The sequence below is a fragment of the Eupeodes corollae genome, chromosome 3 (assembly GCF_945859685.1).
Source record: "Eupeodes corollae chromosome 3, idEupCoro1.1, whole genome shotgun sequence".
NCBI classification, from domain to species: domain Eukaryota; kingdom Metazoa; phylum Arthropoda; class Insecta; order Diptera; family Syrphidae; genus Eupeodes; species Eupeodes corollae.
In genome coordinates this window covers 129,118,567-129,137,948 of record NC_079149.1, presented here as the reverse complement: position 1 = coordinate 129,137,948, position 19,382 = coordinate 129,118,567, and the positions used below count along the sequence as shown (strand labels likewise).

General features: G+C 37.8%; 1 protein-coding gene across 2 annotated transcripts; it reads right to left on the bottom strand.

The window, feature by feature from the left end:
• Positions 1–2,702: 2,702 nt before the first annotated feature.
• On the bottom strand, positions 2,703–19,079 carry LOC129949428 (V-type proton ATPase catalytic subunit A). 2 transcript variants are annotated; one of them, XM_056060882.1, is made up of 4 exons: positions 18,897–19,079; positions 9,221–9,354; positions 7,454–9,129; positions 2,703–3,463 (listed from the first exon to the last, which is right to left on the bottom strand). In XM_056060882.1, exons 2-4 carry the CDS (start codon positions 9,294–9,296, stop codon positions 3,371–3,373), a joined length of 1,845 nt encoding a protein of 614 aa, XP_055916857.1. In that variant the 5' UTR covers positions 9,297–9,354; positions 18,897–19,079; the 3' UTR covers positions 2,703–3,370. The 2 variants fall into 2 exon arrangements, with proteins under 2 accessions (XP_055916857.1, XP_055916858.1); XM_056060883.1 differs by lacking the exon at positions 18,897–19,079 and adding an exon at positions 18,412–18,620.
• Positions 19,080–19,382: the final 303 nt, after the last annotated feature.

Here is a 19,382-nt window from a genome sequence, read left to right as displayed (position 1 = left end):
CATACTATGCGTTCGTACGTACAGATCAGCCAACATAGTTTTCAACCACTACCTAGTTGGTGCTAACTGCGCGTACGAATATCCATGAGAGCTCCTAGGCGAACAACAACCTCGAGGTGAAGATTCAACGTTGGAAGATTGCAGCAGGAGGATACCGCCAATGCCTTTGCCGACCGAGTATCTCTATAGCTTGCGAGAAACTCTACAATGGACGAGATGTGCCCAGGGACCCACTGGCAGCTTTACAAACAATCCATCAGGAATGCTGCAGAAGCGGTGTTAGGTATCTCACAGCCGCCACCAAGGAACCCCTGGTTTGACCCTGAATGTGCTCAGGCAAACAAAGCCAATACGGAGGCATACAGATTATGGCAGCAAAGGAGGACATGATCTTCCCGACAGCTCTACGTCGACAAGAGAAGGGATGAGAACCGCTTGCTCAGAAGAAAGAAAAAAGCCCATGAGCAGCGTGAAGTCGAGGAGATCGAGGGATGTTTTAACAGGAAGTAGGTGCGGAGTCGAGACGCAGTCAATGCTAAAAATCCGGAGATCTCGTCAAATCCTTTTGGTTGACGAGTTCCACCCACCCGACCAGAGTGATATTTACTGACGAACTAATTGGCCCTTACCAGTGGCCAAATCTTGGAAAAGACCCAAGAACATAACAACGAAACACACTATCTTTTCATCGATTTTAAAGCAGCTTATGGCAGTGTAGACAGGAACGAACTATACCGGACCATGTTGAGTTTTGGTAACCCAACCAAACTGATACGACTTATTAGGAAGACGCTGGAAAATGCTCGTTGCTGCGTCAAAATTGGAAGAGCCTTGACCGAAACCACCAGAGAACTTCGACATGGCTATGCGCTGTCTTGTTGTTCTTGAAAGAGTGGTGCGCAATACCATCGCCAATACAAGTGGCACTATCTTTCAAAAATCCACACAATAACTTGAATATGCAGATGACATCGATATTATGGGAAGAACCAAACGAGCAGTGACGGTCGCTTTCTCTTATGTCGAGTCTGAGGCAAAGAAAATGTGTCTTGACATTAACGAGGACAAAACGAAGTATTTACTGTCGTCAAATAGAGTCGATTCACACTGTAGACATGGTCAAAATGTGACAATTGACAGGTACAACTTCGAGGTGATAAATAAATGTATTTATCTGGGCACTGCACATCAAATCTCCTAGCCAGTGGGAGTTACCAAACCTATGTTGGAACAATTTTGTTGCTAAGTATGGCACACACAACAGTTTCCAAGTTCTTTTGCCGAACGTTGAGTCTCGTGGAAAATAAGTTTTGTCCGCAATGGATTAAATTTAATAGCTCTAAATTTGGAGGAGTATTACTATAGGAAATTTAAACTACCGGGAATGGTGGGCTGCGTTGATGGTACTCATATTTTTCCTTCCTTGGACAGTTTTAAGAATTCCCCTCTCTAAATCAACGTGGGAACTCATAAAATTGGTCAAAATCTCAGTCTGTTTTTTATTTATTAACATATTATTTTGTTTTTCCACTTTTCTAACACAAAAATCACTCCCGACGATATCGATAATTTTTGTCGAGTGAAAACTTTTGTTTCAAACTTCAATGTGAAGTTTGTGTGCTGCAAAATCTGGCGAAACAATCGACTATCGAGGACCATAGACACACCATATATGGGACACTCGATTGAACCAAAATGTGTGCTTCCAATGCTCGATTGTGTCGACTAAACTCGGTTGTATCAAGTTACGTGCTGGCACCCCTGTTAATTCTGCAAATGACATCAGCGCGGAGATCAAACGTAGAATTACCCTTGCTAATCGCTGTTTCTTTGGCCTAAGTAAGCAGTTGAGGAATAAGGCCCTATCGCGAAGTACCAAAGAGACACTGTACAAAACTTTAATCATCCCACTCTTGCTGTATGGTGCAGAAGCATGGACCCTCTCCCAGGCGGATGAAGGATCTCTTGGTATCTATCTTCGAGAGGAAGGTTCTGCGTACGATCTATGGTCCGGTTTGTGTCTACAGGCAAAGTAACATATGGCGGAGAAGATTTAACAAGAGTTATACTAGCTGTACAGCGACTTGCCACTGGTAAAAAAACTGCGTGTACAACGCTTAAGATGGCTAGGGCATGTAAAGGGAATGAAAATCGAAGCTCCAGCCCGTAAGATATTCAACGCCAAGCCTGAGAACAAGAAGCAGAGGAATGACCTCATTTCCGGTGGAGTGATCAAGTTGAGACCGACGCACGTCAACTTTGTAGTCAAACCTGGAGGCAGCAAGCTAGAGATCGAGTAAGTTGGCGAAAGTTGTTACTTGAGGCCCAGGCGAACAATGGTGCTGTAGCGCCAACTAAAGTAAAGCAAGTAACCGCTTTGTCTTCTTTTTAAAATTTAAAGTGAATACAAATGAGAAAGAAAAAGTTAGTCTTGAAGCCCAATGTATTATTCTAGAAACGACAGTTACCTACTGAAAAGAACTGCGTCTAAGGAATGTTTCAAAAAATGATTTCTAGATGTAGTTAGCGCTTTGTTAATTTTCTTTAGCAGATATAAATGAGCAGAATTTCTTCAACCTTCAAATCAAAATGTGACTACAACGACGAAAAATGTCTACGGTATTACAACAATTTCTACTCTTTTTCTTTTTTTTTAACTATCATCAATATATTTTTGTGTGTTTTTGTAATAGATACATATATAGATAATAATTTAATAGTTTTATTTTTTACAATAATACTTTACAACAAACAAAATAAAATTAAATAATTTAAATTATTATTATTTATTTCCAAGCACGTGTCGGTAACAACAACAACAACTATAGAACAAAACTAATCTCAATCGAAGAAGAATGCAATTTTTAAATTATACATATTACTCATATTATGATTAATTTTACGTTTAAAACGATCAAATTTTTGATATACTATGTATTTATATGTATGTAAATTGTAGATATTTATAATTTCATTCATTTTATTTTTACATCTTTAGTGTTACCATATTATTGTTTCGTCTTCCTTTTTATTTCACGTCGCGTCGTGTCGTTGATGAGGATTCTTCAATTTGTATTTTCTATTTTTTTGTTTTTGTTTTTGTTTTATTTTATATTATTGTAAAACATCTTAAAATTTACACATAAAATAGTTATTACATACAGCTGCAGTATTTGTTTATATATGGCTTTGTCTAGATAGGTAGGTAGGGATTTAATGGGCTCATTCATTTTTGTTGTTTTGTTAAATGAACAATTATTTGTATTAATGGTAGAGAGATTTTTGTTTGTTTTTTTGGTTTTTCAATTAAAACTAAGTAACGATTAACGTAAACTGGGATGGTTAGAGAGCTGCGTCGCGGCTAGAGAGCTTAATCTTCCAAATTCCTGAAAGCTTGTTGTAGATCTTCGTGAAGTTGGTCGAAGTCCGCTTTGATTTTAGCTTCACCATCCTTAACTGGATCCTGAAATTAAAAAAACATAGAAAAACAGAAAGTTTAGAATTTAAATTAATTTAGTGAAAAAATAAACGATTTGGGGATGCTTTGATCTAAATACGATTGAATCTATAAGTCCCTACAAGTTGCCTACAAAGATGATAGAATTTAGGTCTCGAAAATGTAAAAGAGAAAGATGATTTTTTTAAATTGACATCAAAGTTACTTCATTCGAAAAATAATCTTCTTCCATTATAATTTAAATATGAAATATGGCATATGACCTTCACGGCTGGCGCGGACGTAGTCTTTTCTGGAGGATCAATTTCTTTCTAACATTTGTAGTCTCAAATATTGTCCTCCAAATAGTCAAACGTTTTTTGCTAGTCTATAGGTCTCTTTCCGAGCGGATGGAAAATAGCATTTCTCCAGCCTGTCCCAAAAAAAGCCGAATCCTCCTCTCCCTCTAACTATCGTCCAATAGCATTTACGTCCCTTCTTTCCAAGGTCATGAAAACACGGATTAATTATCAGCGCAAGAAATATCTTCAAGAACGGAAGCTTCTTAATGATTGACAGTGTGGCTTTCGTAGCAATAGGTCCACTGGTTATCTCATGGTTCAACTCACCAAACAGTGGAAGAAATCTTTACATCGTTTTAGAGAAAGTTAGATTGTTGAACTTGATATTTCAAAAGCGTTTGATAAGGTTTGGCACCTAGCTCTCTTATTGAAAATGCGGCCTTTTGGTATTGATGAATATCTTTTTCGTTGGATAAGAAATTACCTTTCTAACCGTTCAATATAAGTTGTATTGGATGGTTTCAAGTCTGAAATTCATAAAATAAATGCTGGTGTCCCCCAGGGTTCCGCTTTGTCTCCGGTTCTCTTCCTTGTATTCATAAATGATCTTATGTCTGTCACTTCTAATCCATTAAACTGTTTCACCGACGACAGTACCCTCAGCTTCTCATACTCGTTTCTTGATTCACATCCTTGTCCTTCGGATGTGGAACTTAAACGGCAGCGTATGGTAAGCTCATTAAATTCTGATTTCGACAGCATTGTACAATGGGGAATCAAAAACCGTGTTGAATTTAATGCTTCGAAAACTCAAAGCGTTAAAGCGAAACACACTCCCGATGCCACTATCTGTGAGTGGCACTTATATCTAGGAAACCAATCAACTATCAGTACTTGGTAAGTGTATCACAGATCACCTTTTAGGGAATGATCACATATCTGATATTGCCAAAAATTCTACCAGGTGCTTAGGATTTCTCCGACTGTGCAAAAAATTTTTCACCCCTTCCGATCTGGATGTTATTTACAAAGTCTTCATCTGTCCAAAGCTTGAATATAATTCGCATATCTGGGCAGGTGCCCCTAAAACAAGATTAAATCTCTTAGATAGAATTCAAAAAAGGGCTTTAAAAATGATAGGCGACAGAACTATAACCGAAACATGTACATCGCTAGAACACCGCTGCAATGTTTCATGCCTTTTGTTGTTTTATCGAATTTTTTAAAACAACGTTCTGTCCAATGCCAGTTGCATTCCATCCCTTAAACGATTCTGCAGTAATACTCGCACTTTCAGGAGTGCTCATCAGTTTACCCTTGAGCTCAATTTCGGGCGTATTTTCAAGTATAGAGATTCTTTCTTAAATCGCACATCGAGAATGTGAAATGCTTTGGCCAACTCTGTTTTCCCTTCCATTTTGATGTTCAGAACTTTATGACCAATGTGCTCCGGTACCTCCTTTTAAATCCTTCCCTATTTTCCAAACGCTCCCACTGTGTTTAAATATATAAACATGAAAAGGGTACTAATAACCCCTTAGGTGCATGTAAATTATAAAAAAAATAACGACAGTAGTTTCGTAGACTAGCGACTAATATCCCCACAGAAAAAAGTCAAGCGGAGGCGTTGAGCCACACAAAGCTTGAGGCAAATTAACGGCTCCCTAACGTGTAAGTGTAACTATGCGTTAATCAAACGTTTCATAAATCAATTGTGGAACGAGCTGTGTGAAATGGTGCGCCGCGCTGTCTCTTAGAAAGCAAAGCTTCCGCATATCATAGTTTTTAATTGATGAACGAAAAAGTCAGTAATCATAACTCTATAGCGGCGAGCATCGTTTTTACAAGGGAACATCTGCTCCACGAACCCAGAAAGAACTGTTTGTGCGGATGGAAGGGTGTCTCAACGTCACCCTACACTTAAGGTTTTTTATCATTCCAACTATGACAGTTTTGGTTATTGACGTATTGTTGAATTCACCTTATGTGGCGTACCGGGACGCGCTTGGTCTTTATTCAACATGTGTTTCTATTTAGCTGCCTTCCGTTTCGCACGCTAAGTTAGCTGAGGTTTTGTCCCACCTGCGGCGTCCTCTACTGTCCCATGTCTCTAGTATCGGCATTGAATTCAAAGACTTTACAGGATGGAACTTTGATATCCATTCGATCAACATGACGCAGCCATCTAAGTCGTTGGATTTTTTTTTGTGTGATTAGATCGGCGTCGCTTAACAGCCCGTACAGCTCGTCGTTTTATATTCTCCTCCACTCCCCATCTATGCAGCCGCGGCCAAAAGTCAAACGAAGAATTTTTCTCTCGAAGCATCCATCCTAAGACGTTCTTATTTTGCCTTGACAAGCTCCAAGCCTCAGTGCCATAAAAGAGAACAGGGATGGTGAGTATCTTATAAATGATGACTTAAGCTACTCGAGAGAAGACTTTATTACTCAATTGTCTTTTAAGTCGAAAGAAACATCGATTGGCAAGATCTTTTCTTCGTTATCTGAATTTACAGCGGTGCCTAGCTTTCTATGGTGACGTTTTGTCAAATACATCGTCGTTTAAAGGTTGCCCAATAAATCCATCTTCGCTTCCTTTGGAAAGCTCAAAAATGGGCCACGGACATCACGTTTTGATCTTTCAGTTATGTTAATATTATCGGTGTATCCGACCTTTGGAAGATTGAGCCTCTAGTGTTGACGATTGAGTCTTGTAAAATTCTTTCCAGAAAGATGTTGAATAAGTCGCATGACAGTGCATCGTCTTCTCTTAAACCTTTTTTGACATTGAAAGCATAGATGAGATTTTTTCCGATCTTGATAGAGAAGGGTGCTTTCTCCATCGTCTTTCTTTACAAACGGACAAGTTTGACAGGTATGCCAAAACTAGACATTGGTCCGTAAAGTTCTTCTCCATAAATACTTTCATAGGCGGCCTTGAAGTCAATGAATAAATGGTATCGATTTAAAGTTCCTGGGTTTTTTCCAAGATCTGCTGTAATGTGAATATTTGGTCAATGGAGGACTCCTGGTTAGGTTTCGGACGAACAGCTTCAGACATTCACGTAATACGACAGAAAGAATCGTTTAAGCTATGCTTAGGTGACTTATGCCCTTACAGTTATTGACGTATCCATAAATACAAAAAAATAAATTAGGTCCGTAGAGAACCAGGGACTGGTGGCTTAAAATTCTCAACCATTCCTCTGTGCGAGTAATTGCAGGGATGGAGGGGACCTACAGTTTATATGCCGAATCCGAACGACTAATTTGAGCACTTTTCATGAATTTGTCAATTCCTCGCAAGGTGAGCTTTCTGCATCTTCTGGCTCCAATTTAATTCGAAAAGTCTTTCCCCATCGCCAGGTAAAAGAATTCACAGACAGACTGCAGAACAAGGTTGTTAAATTGTTCTACATACAAAATAAAAACAACCAACACGCGTCTTCGGATGTTTTTGGCTTTGCTTTGCTTCGCTTTGATTTTTTTTTTTTTTTTGCATCTCGAGGAAGAAATATTAAACAAGAACTATAAATAGAATTAGCAACAAATTCAAATAAAAAAGATAAACCATTCGCGTCTGTCTCCCAAGTGTCTATCAATAGAATTTTAGAATAAACAACAAATCCGAAAAAAGAGTAAAATAAATTAAAAAATAAAGAAAAAAGAAACAAGTAAAACTAAAACAATCAAGAGAACATAATATGTATCTTACCTTGAACTTCATTGAAGAGAGCTGGTACATGATATTGCCCATTGATTCCCTAATTAAATTCCACGTGATTTTATTCTCTGATTGGGCTGTTGATTCCACTGAATGACGAGCCATATCGTAGAAGGCAATCATATTTCTTAACATACCCACGGTCTTGTAGAACGGACAGAAACGATCGTACGACGAATAGGAGTTCTGTTGCAGGAAATCATCCTTCAGTAATTTAGCTACTTCGAGTGTGATTTTATCGGTTTCGGCCAGAGAAGCCTTACCGACCAGTTGCACAATTTCGGATAGATCCTCTTCCTCTTGCATGATCTCCTTGACTTTGGTTCGGAGAGGCACGAATTCGGGGAAGTTCTTGTCGTAGAAGTCGTCCAGAGCACGAGTGTATTTGCTGTATGAGATGAGCCAGTTGATGGAGGGGAAATGTTTGCGTTGGGCTAGTTTCTTGTCCAAACCCCAGAACACTTGGACAATACCAAGGGTGGCCGATGTGACGGGATCGGAGAAATCACCACCAGGAGGTGATACAGCACCGACAATGGACACGGAGCCCTCACGTTCGGGGTTACCCAAGCACTTAACGCGTCCGGCACGTTCGTAGAAGGAGGCCAAACGGGCACCCAAGTAGGCTGGGTAGCCGGAATCGGCAGGCATTTCAGCGAGACGACCAGAGATTTCACGAAGCGCCTCAGCCCAACGAGAGGTCGAATCAGCCATCATGGAGACGTTGTAACCCATATCACGGAAGTATTCGGAGAGGGTGATACCAGTGTAGATGGAAGCCTCACGAGCAGCCACAGGCATGTTGGAGGTGTTGGCCACCAAAGCGGTACGCTTCATAATGGACTCAGTGACACCATCAATCTCAACCGACAATTCGGGGAAGTCACGAAGTACTTCAGACATCTCATTACCGCGTTCTCCGCAACCAACATAGATGATGACATCAGAGTTGGAGTACTTGGAGAGAGCCTGCGAGATGACAGTCTTACCACAACCGAAAGCCCCAGGGATAGCGGTGGTACCACCTTGAACACACGGGAACAATGAATCCAAAACACGTTGTCCTGTCAACAGGGGATGATTGGCTGGCAATTTCTCTGTAACTGGACGTGGCTGACGCACTGGCCAAACTTGCAACATAGTGTGCTTGCTGATTTCCCCGTCGAACTCTGTTTCCAGAACCACATCCTCAACTGTGTAGTTGCCAGCTGGGGCAATATAACGTACTGTTCCTCTAGCACGTGGTGGTACAATCATTTTGTGCTTGACCAACGAATTCTCATGCACCATTCCATACAAATCTCCACCTGTGATGTGTGCTCCGACCTTAACGTTTAATGGATTAAAATCCCACGAGTGGGTGCGTGACAACGATGGCACATTCACACCCTTTGGGATGTAAATGGATGAGGTGAGCTCATTGATGTCCTTCAATGGTCGCTGGATACCATCGAAAATGCTGCTCATAATACCAGGACCCAATTCAACAGACAATGGTTTGCCAGTTCGAAGAACAGGATCTCCAACAGTCACTCCGGATGTTTCTTCGTAGACTTGAATCGTGGCCATGTCACCTTCGAGACGAATAATCTCTCCCACAAGTTCATAGTAGCCAACTCGCACCAATTCGTACATAGCAGATCCAGACATACATTCTGCTGTAACAACTGTGAAACGGGGGGAAGGAGGGGAGGCGGATGGAAAGAAAATTCTAGGTCAGAGAGTTAATTGAAAGCAAAACAATAATTAGAAACTTGCCTGGACCAGATACAGCATAGACACGTCCGTATGTGTCCTCCTTCTCCTCGTCATCGAATCTCTTCAGGTTAGACATGATTTATGGGAGTTTGTGTGGTATTTTATTTTTTTTCAGGTTTTTTAGACTTTTATTTCTGGAAATAAAAGAAAAAACAACAAAAATATAAAATGCCGGTTTACGTATTTGATGTTGAAAGGAAAATTGTTTAAAAACCCTAAAGATTCTAGAGATATTCTACGATTGCAAGCGCTTGAATCATTTTTAGGAGGTCAATGTTTTAAAACTTTAGGAGGAAATGTTTAAAAGTTCATCGGTCCTATTACAAACCAACCGGTTTCCATGCCGCGTCGCAGGAAGATCGTACAACAAATAGCTACATAGTGTCATAGCTTTATGGAAGTTCCTGAAAAGTGGTACCTTTTTTATTTTTATTTATAAAATAACAATCACGGTCTTTGTTCACCCGTGGCGTGATGGTTAGTGAAAATTACTGTAATGCCAGAAGTATTGGGTTCAATCCCTGCTAAATTAAAGGTTTTTCATTGGTACGGCCTTTTGAGAAGAATTGACAGAAGCCTTGGGTTTAATCCCTGCTAACTTAAAGGTTTTTCATGGGTACGTTCTTTTAAGAGGAATTAACAAATCCTTTTCATTAGGAATAGGCATACAAACTGTGGGTCTTCTCTATTAGTGAAATTACTCTCTCACAGTTGCTCGCCATTGAATCTTCTCCTCCATGCTTCTTCGATACAAACAGGACCAAAGAGAAACACTTAAAGAACTTTTCTCTTTCAAAGAACCTAAGTAACTTCTCATGCGAGAATTTTAACGCACATGCTTAAAGAATTCTTTTAAAACTAACGTCTCCTTGGCTCTATGAGGGAGGCAGTTACTATTTAAATGCTTTCTAAGCCCGAAGAAGAGCCCATGATTGGGCAAAAGTAATTCTTCATTTAATTCACCAGTGGATTATCCTTCAACGTTGCTGCAACAGAAATCCAGTCCGGGTGTCGTAAACATGTTTCCCCATCTTTCGCGGTTGTTTTCTTACGCAGCGCGGTCCAGTTAAGAACTCCAAACCTCCGGCATGCATGAGGCATGCTCTTCCTCGCTGCCTTCTACCATAAATTGAACCGCAAAGGACTTTCCGGGCTAATGTGTTCTACGTGTCCACTGTCCAGCCCACAGGAGTCTACAAAGCTTTGTCATTGTCTCACTGTCCTTCCCATAAATGAAATCAACTATTCTCCATATCTTTTCTCTCAAACGAGGTTAAAACGTTAAAGAGTCTTTGACTGAGCACCGAAGTTTCAGATCTCGTAGGTTCATCGTACTTACTTACGTACGATCATCACCGTTCCTTGATATTCTTAAACACAGTCTCCGATATACATTTGTTGGTCCCATCACTATCAAAGCCCTTTTATTTTATAACAAACACATAGCCAAGGAAATTTTGTTACTATATGAAAGGAAGAGAGGATGTGAATTGCAATGAGTGTGGTAAAGCATTTCACATTCGCGAAGTACGGCTAAAGAGCGATTTTCTGTCCTTGACACGCTACGACCAAAATTGGCTTTGAAGGTATATTTATAATGAGCATAATCCGTTAAAATAACGGTCAAAAATGGAGAGATAAGAAATCCGAAGGTAATGATTCAAGCTCTCTTTTTTCAATACTTTCGAAGAGACTTGTAAATTTCAGAAGCATCAGACCAGTTTCATGAGATACAAAAATGAATATTTACGAAGTTTACTTAAGCTTAAAATACTCGACAAAATTTGAATCAGATTATGGAAGAATGAGTAGATTCAAACGACCGATGTAAGGGACTTGAAGGTGAGACAAGTTTCTTATATTTAATTGCCCATCTGCCAAAAATTGTTTTGGAGTTGGCTGCGTTCAATCTCGTGTTAGATAGGGTATCTTGAATAGGTGGATTTTTAGATACCTTGTTGAACGAGTTAGAAAGCTGTATTGAGATAGCTGTCAACAAATAAAAACAACTTTCAATTTTCAAATTTCTTGAATTACAACCATGTGTTGAATCAGCTGTTCTGTCAGATACCTGCATACCCCAGAAATTCTTGGATACCTTTTTTGAAATCTCACCTGTTTTTGATCAAAAACACTAACATAAAGGTATCCGGATACCCTATCTGTCTGAGATTGAACGCAGCCATTAAAGCAATTTTATTGGAAAATTGACAGAAAAGAAAAATCCCACTTAACTTATCAAGTCAAGTCCACTTATGTTTTATGTATATCAAAATGTCAGCTGATTGTTTTTTTTTCAATTAAATGAAAGCTCAACTTCATAACTCTATGATTTATTTTTTTTACTGAACAAATATAGTTAAAGAGTTGTGTAAAATGGTAAGCACCATTCCTTTACAATATAAAACACCACTTCTGATGGACTTATAGCCTTTCCACACCAAACTGAAAACCCGGTTTTCGGCGAAAAGTTTTCGAAAACTCATAAAGTGTTCACACCAAGTATTTACAAGTTTTCGTTTGAAATTTCCATTATTTTGATAATAATTGTCAAATTTTGTATAAATAGTATATTTTGAATTTAAAAATATATTGGTTTTCGAATAATTTGTGAAATAAATGAATTCTCGCCAAATTAGTTTGATTTCCATACATACAAAGAAAATGGAACAAAGCATGAAGTTCCTGCTCAACTTCATATCATTACCTCAAGGCTCTACCATGACCAGAAAACGTCAGCGTTTTATTTTGAAAATGTTGAAAATGAAAAAAAATAAGAGTATGATTGATGCAATTGAGAATCATCATCGCCAAAGAAGCATGTGGACAAAGGTAAGCTTCCATAATACCATTTACCTCTAAATTATAAAAACAAACTTTCTACCTCAATGTCAGATACGTACAAGCACTTTGTTGTTCTAAACGAATGAATACTTTACACTTGTTTATAATCTTAGCTTCAAACACTGAGTGAATAATCACTTCTTCTTTGTAATTTATTTTTATTATAAAAATAAATATATACTTTACTTTATTTCTGATTATCAAAGAATAAACATAGTTTTTTATTTCTTCCCGAATTTTCTCGGTTTATTGTTTTTTAACTCGTTTTTCATCAGGTTATGGGCCCAGGTCCCGCAAGATATTTGTTTTGTTTTTAAATTTAAATTTTAATTCGAAATAAAAACTGATCATGGCTTCAAATGCTGTGTCCGTAGAAAAACTGAAGGGACGAGAAAATTTTGATGTTTGGAAGATTGCGGCCAAATCATATTTGGTAATCAGAGGATTATGGGATTGCTTTGAGAATGAACTGGACGCTGCAGCTACGCCTGTTCAAATAGCAACTGATCTGAAAGCGAAGTCTGAGCTTATTTTGTTGCTTGAAACCCAAAACTATTCGTACATAGCGGATGCTTTATCAGCTAAAAGTGCATGGGATAGCCTCACAAATGCGTTTGAAGATACTGGTCTTAGTAGGAAGGTGGATTTGCTGAAACAACTTGTTGAATTGAAGTTGAACGAGTGTGATTCCATGGAAGACTACGTGAACAAGATGGTTATGACGTCATTAAAGGTGAAAAAGGCTGGACTAAAAATTGATGACGAAGTTGTTGCGTCGTTGATGTTGGCAGGGTTGCCTGCAGATTATAAACCCTTGGTTATGGCTGTTGAAAACTCTACAAAAATACTAACTTGTGATGCTGTCAAGACTCTATTATTGCAAGAAGTTAAATACAATCCGAAATCAACTGACAGCGCCATGTTTGTGAAACCAAAGTATAAGCAACAAAAACATAAGCCACAACAGAAGTTCAGATGCCACACCTGTGGAGAAATTGGTCATTTCGCAAGACAGTGTCCAAATAAGAAAAGAGTAAGAAATAAATCGAATGAAATTGCCATGTTTTCATCTTTTTTAGCCAAGAATGAAGTCTCAGAACGAGCATGGTTTGTAGATTCTGGAGCATCAGCACATATGACGATGTGCAAGTCATTAATGAAGAATCTTAGGTCACCAACCCACAAAGAAATTATTGTTGCCAATAATGCAAAGCTGGCGGTAGAAGGTATAGGGGATGTTAATTTGACTCTTGTAGATGGTAAGAAGAAAACGAATGCTACCGTTTACGATGTACAATATGTTCCAAATTTATGCGCAAATTTGATTTCTGTGAGCCAATTAGTCAAAAATGGCAAAACAGTACGTTTTGAAAAAAATTGTTGCAAGATTTTAAATGAACATAAAGAGGTTGTAGCATCGGCATCTCTAGTTAACAATATGTATCGTTTAAATTGCATTATACCCAAACCATCACCGCTGAACAATTCTGTTGCGTTGCTTGCACAGAATGAAACGAATCTATGGCACCGTCGAATGGCGCACATTTGTGAAGACAATTTGATGAAATTGAAGAATGCAGTCACTGGTGTATCAATCGGCGGAAAGATGGATGAAAAATGTGTAATATGCATCAAGGGGGAGCACACAAGAGAACCTTTCAAGTCAACTGGTATCCGTGCGAAAGAAGTTTTGGAGTTGATTCACTCTGATGTCTGTGGACCAATGTCAGTAAAATCATGTTCAGGATGTAGATTTTTCGTAACATTTGTGGACGATTATAGTCGAAAGCTATATCTTTATCCATTGAAGCAGAAGTCCGAAGTTTTCGAGACGTTTCTAACGTTCAAGGCTCTCGTTGAAAATCAAAGTGGAAAGAAAATTGAAGTTTTGCGTACTGACAACGGTATGGAATATTGTAATTCAAAGTTTCAAAAATATCTATCTGGATGAGGCATTCAACACCAAAAATCAGCCCCTTACACCCCTCAACAGAACGGAGTTGCGGAAAGGATCAATCGAAGCATTATTGAACGAATAAGATGCATGTTGTTTGATGCTAATCTTGAAAAACGTTTTTGGGCAGAAGCAGCATCAACCGCAGCATATATTTTAAATCGAATCCCTTGCAGAGGTGAAAAGTCGAAAACACCTGAAGAATTATGGTCAAAAGTCAAACCAGATTTAAAAATGTTGCGTGTGTTTGGTTGCAAGGCTATGGTGCATATCCCAAGTGAAAAAAGAAAGAAACTAGATGCCAAATCTGCAGAATGTATTTTGCTTGGATTCAGCACTGAATCGAAGGCTTATCGTCTATTCAATATGGTAACACAAAAAGTTGTTGTGAGCCGCGATGTTGTTTTCTTTGAGAATTCTTGGAGTGAAAAGGTAATTGAAGATAAAGAAAGTACAACTAACCCTTTTGTTTCATTTTTGGAAAACTTTAATGAACCAAATGCCGATTCTGAGGGAAACCATGAACAAGAACCGGCAATTGAGCGTGAATCGAATGCTATTTCCTTATCTAAAATTCATTGTGAAGAAAGCGATGTCAGCAATTATGAAACTGATGAAGGCGACATGAGTTCCATTGAAACCGAAATCGAAACCGAAGACACAATACATATCGATGATGATGTTGAAGTTACAACTGGTTTAATTGAAGAAGATGTTGTTCCTGTTCGTAGGTCCGATCGAGTTCCTAAGCCAAATCCAAAATATCAGGCAAGTTTCAATGTTAAGATTGAAGAAAATGACCCGGAAACTATTGAAGATGCTTTGTCACGTCCTGAAGCACCTATGTGGCAAAAGGCAATGGAAACCGAATTTGATTCTCTCCATTTGAATCACACATGGAATTTAGTAGACCTACCCAAAGACAAACATCCCATCAAATGCAAATGGGTATTTAAAACGAAGCGAGATGTGAATGGCGATGTATTAAGGTATAAAGCTCGTTTGGTAGTTAAAGGCTGCTCCCAAAAAAAAGGCATCGACTATCAAGAAACTTTTTCACCTGTGGCTAGATACTCGTCGATTCGTTTCTTAATTGCGATTGCATCCAAATATGACCTCAATATTTGTCAGATGGATGCTGTTACTGCTTTTTTGAATGGAGACATAAAAGAAGACATCTTTATGGTACAGCCAGATAACTTCAGTGATGGATCAAAAAAGGTATGCAAGCTCAATAAATCTCTGTACGGATTAAAACAGTCCAGTCGAGTATGGAATGAAAAGTTGAATGATGTGCTCTTGGAGGCTGGTCTAAAGCGTTCTGATGCCGATCAATGCATCTATTATAAAGTTTCCAAAAGCAGCATGATCTTCGTTGCTGTTTACGTAGATGACGTTCTGATTTTCTCCAACGATGAAAGACAAGAATTATCTGTTAAAGAAATCTTAATGAAGAACTTCGAAATGAAAGACTTGGGTGATGCATCTTCAGTTTTAGGAATCCGCATTACTCGAAATAGGTCAGCTGGAACAATTGGGATTGACCAATCTCAATATATTTCCGAAATTCTGAAGCGATTTGGAATGTTCGATTGCAATCCAGTATCGACACCTTTAGATTTGAATCAGAAGATATCGCTGAAAATGTCCCCAACTACAGAAGAGGAAAAACAATTGATGTCCAAAGTGCCATACATGGAAGCTGTTGGTTCCCTGCTATTTGCCGCTCAAACAACTAGGCCGGACATAAGTTATGCAGTCAATTTGTTAAGTAGGTACAGCAACAATCCAGGGAAAGCTCACTGGATGGCCATAAAGCGGGTCTTTCGATATTTGAAAGGCACTATAAACAAGAAACTTATCTACTTGAAGGAACCTACCCAGATTCAAGGATTCTGCGATGCCGACTGGGCAAGCGACATCGATCAGCGTAAGTCAACAACAGGTTACGTTTTTACGATGCAAGGTGCCGCAATTACATGGTCATCAAAACGACAAGCAACTGTGGCGCTTTCTACAACTGAGTCGGAGTTCATGGCTATGGTTGCTGCTGTACAAGAATCAATGTGGCTCAAACGTTTAGAGGCTGAATTGTTTCCAGAATGTGCTAATCAAATGGTTATTTATTGTGATAATAAAAGCGCTATTCAACTTGCGAAAAATAACTCATATTCAGCCAGAACCAAACATGTAGAAACAAAAACAAAATTTGTTCGAGAAAAAATACAAGATGAAATTATAAATTTGAAATACATTCCAACCAAGGAAATGTTAGCCGATATTTTTACTAAAGCTTTGCCATCTACCAAGCACATAGTAGATGCTAAGCGATTAGGATTAATTAGTTAAGTTATCTTTAATTTTGTTATTATTCATTCAGGGAAAGTGTTGTTCTAAACGAATGAATACTTTACACTTGTTTATAATCTTAGCTTCAAACACTGAGTGAATAATCACTTCTTCTTTGTAATTTATTTTTATTATAAAAATAAATATATACTTTACTTTATTTCTGATTATCAAAGAATAAACATAGTTTTTTATTTCTTCCCGAATTTTCTCGGTTTATTGTTTTTTAACTCGTTTTTCATCACACTTTTTGGGAACACGAAGTCTTAGAAAACAATGATGAGTTTTTTAAACACCATTTTAGAATGAGCTGTGAAACATTCGACATATTGTGCAATGAGCTGAAAAATCTAGAAATGCATAATACCAACTTTAGAAAGTGCATACCTTTGAAAAAAAGAATAGCCATTGCAATGGCTATATACGCTTGGGTCGTCTGCTGAATACAAGACAGTTGCAGCTATCTTTGGCGTTGGCACATCCACAGTAGGAATGATCTTAAAAGAGTTTTGTAGAGAAGTTTGGCTTGTTCTAAAACCAAAATACCTTTGTGCCTATCCACTCACAGAACAAACTATAAAAGAAAATTGTGAGTGGTTTTGGAAAACTTGGTTTCCCTCAGTGTTTTGGAGCTATTGGTATAGTATAGATTCAAGAATCTCTCAAACCAATGCGAAACGTTGAAGAAGATAGATAGATAATAATGTTGTTGCTATTTTTTGCAAGTAACAAATAATCAAGTAACGTTCCAAGTTGGAAATTAATGGGCAGGTTCAGGAAACATTCATTTGCAGTCAACTTCATTATGTAAACGTAAATTTTGACCAAGGCAACTAGTTAGTCTTACAAGTGTCATTAATTTCAAATTCAGAACTTTACTTCACAATTCTCTACTTTAAGTTTATCTTACAAAAACTACAAAAAACATTATTGTCTGTAAAACACTCCTTAGGAAAGCTACAAGTCCATCACGATTTGTATTCTGTATTGCAAATAAATACTACTTATTTCTTTTCCAAATTTACAAGGAACCCTTTTACAGAAAGAATTAAATGGAGTTGTGGAGACAATAAATAACGCATATAGTTATAAAGTTCAGCTTTAAGTTGAATGAAACAACATGATTAACTGTCATTTTGACAGAATTTAGCTTGACTTGACAGTTGGGGAGATTTTTCTTGACTTACTTTCCAGTCAACTTCCCATTAAAGTTGCCTTAATTGGAAGGTAATTTTTTGGCAGCTGGCCAATCAGATCGTCTGAACCTTCCCAATGATACTTGACATCTTGAGAAATATGCACTGGAAGAATATAATTTTTAAAAGACCAACACCTCGCTCAACGAATCTTATTCAAATTTTGTTTTTGAAAATTTAAACTTCCTAAGTTTATTTTTGAAGTAAATTTCTAGAACAACACCTTCACATAATTTGGCATTTTTCCACTTTTCGACTTAATGTCCTTTTATACTTATGTCAGGTATATCCGTAGGGATATCTCTCATTTAGTAGAATAACTTTTTTGTTTTTGTACACACTTTCATCATCATTTCACTGTTAGTACTTTTTACTTGCTTCCTGATCCACAAGGTTTGCGTAATTTTTCAAACACTCCCCAACACACATTATCCTTGATTTGATGGGATACTCTTTTTTTAATGAAAAGAAAAATCAATTAACACTGAATTTTTGAAAAAAAAAAAACACTACTTATTTTCATTTCAGGATAGTTTTTTTAAATTACTTGATATTAACTACCCCAATTCGAAGCACTGTCAAGGAAACGCCAGGTTAAAGAAAACAAATTGATTTAAAAAGAAAAAAACAAATTAAATAAATAGATTAACCTACTGCCCTCCCACAGGCCCACCGCAGGGAATTGCAATTTAAATTAAAGATTTAATTTTTCTGTGATAAAAGTGAAACGACCTCACTAAATTGATTTAACCCAGAAGTCAACGTCTTCGTCTTCATCTTTATCGTCGTCGTAGTTTTTCTTGTCATCTTCTCTCTGACATGCCCATTTGTTCATTACAAAATCTTACCCAATTTAAAAAGATTCAAGTGTAATCTCTGGATCTAGTGGAGGATGATTCCTTGATCCTTTTTTGGATAATTACTTCCTTCTATTGTCGTCGTCACTAACTTAAAAATATACTTAAACGTTGTCGTTTGGTTCTAGTTAAAGTTTTGTTAGCTGACAAAAATGGGGATTATTTAGTGTGCGCCGTGCGACATGAATGAAAAATTCTCCACTTTTGCGAAAATTTTCTCACGGTCGACGTAGACGTAGAAGACATCTTCGTCGTCTTCGTCGTCGTCGTTTGTCGTTTTCAACGTCTTGTTCATGCGCGAAATTTGTATACATATGGATGTACACCGTGCACAGTCAGTAAAGAGTCGTATCGATTTTTTCTCCCTTATATTTCATTCTTATGGTATTTTTCTTTTTGAACTTTTTGTGATGATTTAACGTGTTTTTCTATTGAAATTCAATTGGAATTAATTTGATTTTAAATAATTAACTTACTCTGAGATGTGACCAATAAATTATGTGCTCAAAATTGGTAATAATTTCAGCCTGTGATGGTGATGGTCCTGCGGAACCTTTTCACGAGAGATTCAATTTTTCTATTCTTGTCGCTTGTCGCAAAAAAAGTCTACTCTCGGTCCAACCAAACTGACGAGATTGTTCTTTTGGTTGGTCTCAGTCTCAGAACTCAGAAACAGAATTGTTCGCCAGGGTAGGGTAGGTGTAGGGGAAAAAAGCACAAGGAACGGACGGAGTGAGAATTGATTTGAGTTGGAGTTGCGCTGTTTGTTTGGGTGCTCAATTTTGTTAAGGAAAGAGATGAGTAGAGTGTGTTTGGGAATTGAGATGTCAATTTGTATTCTTTAAGAACAGGGTGTTTCGGAATTTTAGTGATTTATGGAGATTTAAGGGATTAACGCATGAAAAAAAAGTAAAAATCTGTATTCTTTTAATTTTTACTTTTTTCGAAAAGTTTTTAAATAA

Bases quoted from the DNA above. Each gene is read 5' to 3' on its own strand.
- LOC129949428 (XM_056060882.1), bottom strand. From the start codon at position 9,296: ATGTCTAACCTGAAGAGATTCGATGACGAGGAGAAGGAGGACACATAC. The intron at 9,130-9,220 runs GCAAGTTTCTAA...CCCGTTTCACAG, and splicing joins CTATGCTGTATCTGGTCCAG to TTGTTACAGCAGAATGTATG. The intron at 3,464-7,453 runs GTAAGATACATA...TTTTAATTTCAG, and splicing joins TCTCTTCAATGAAGTTCAAG to GATCCAGTTAAGGATGGTGA.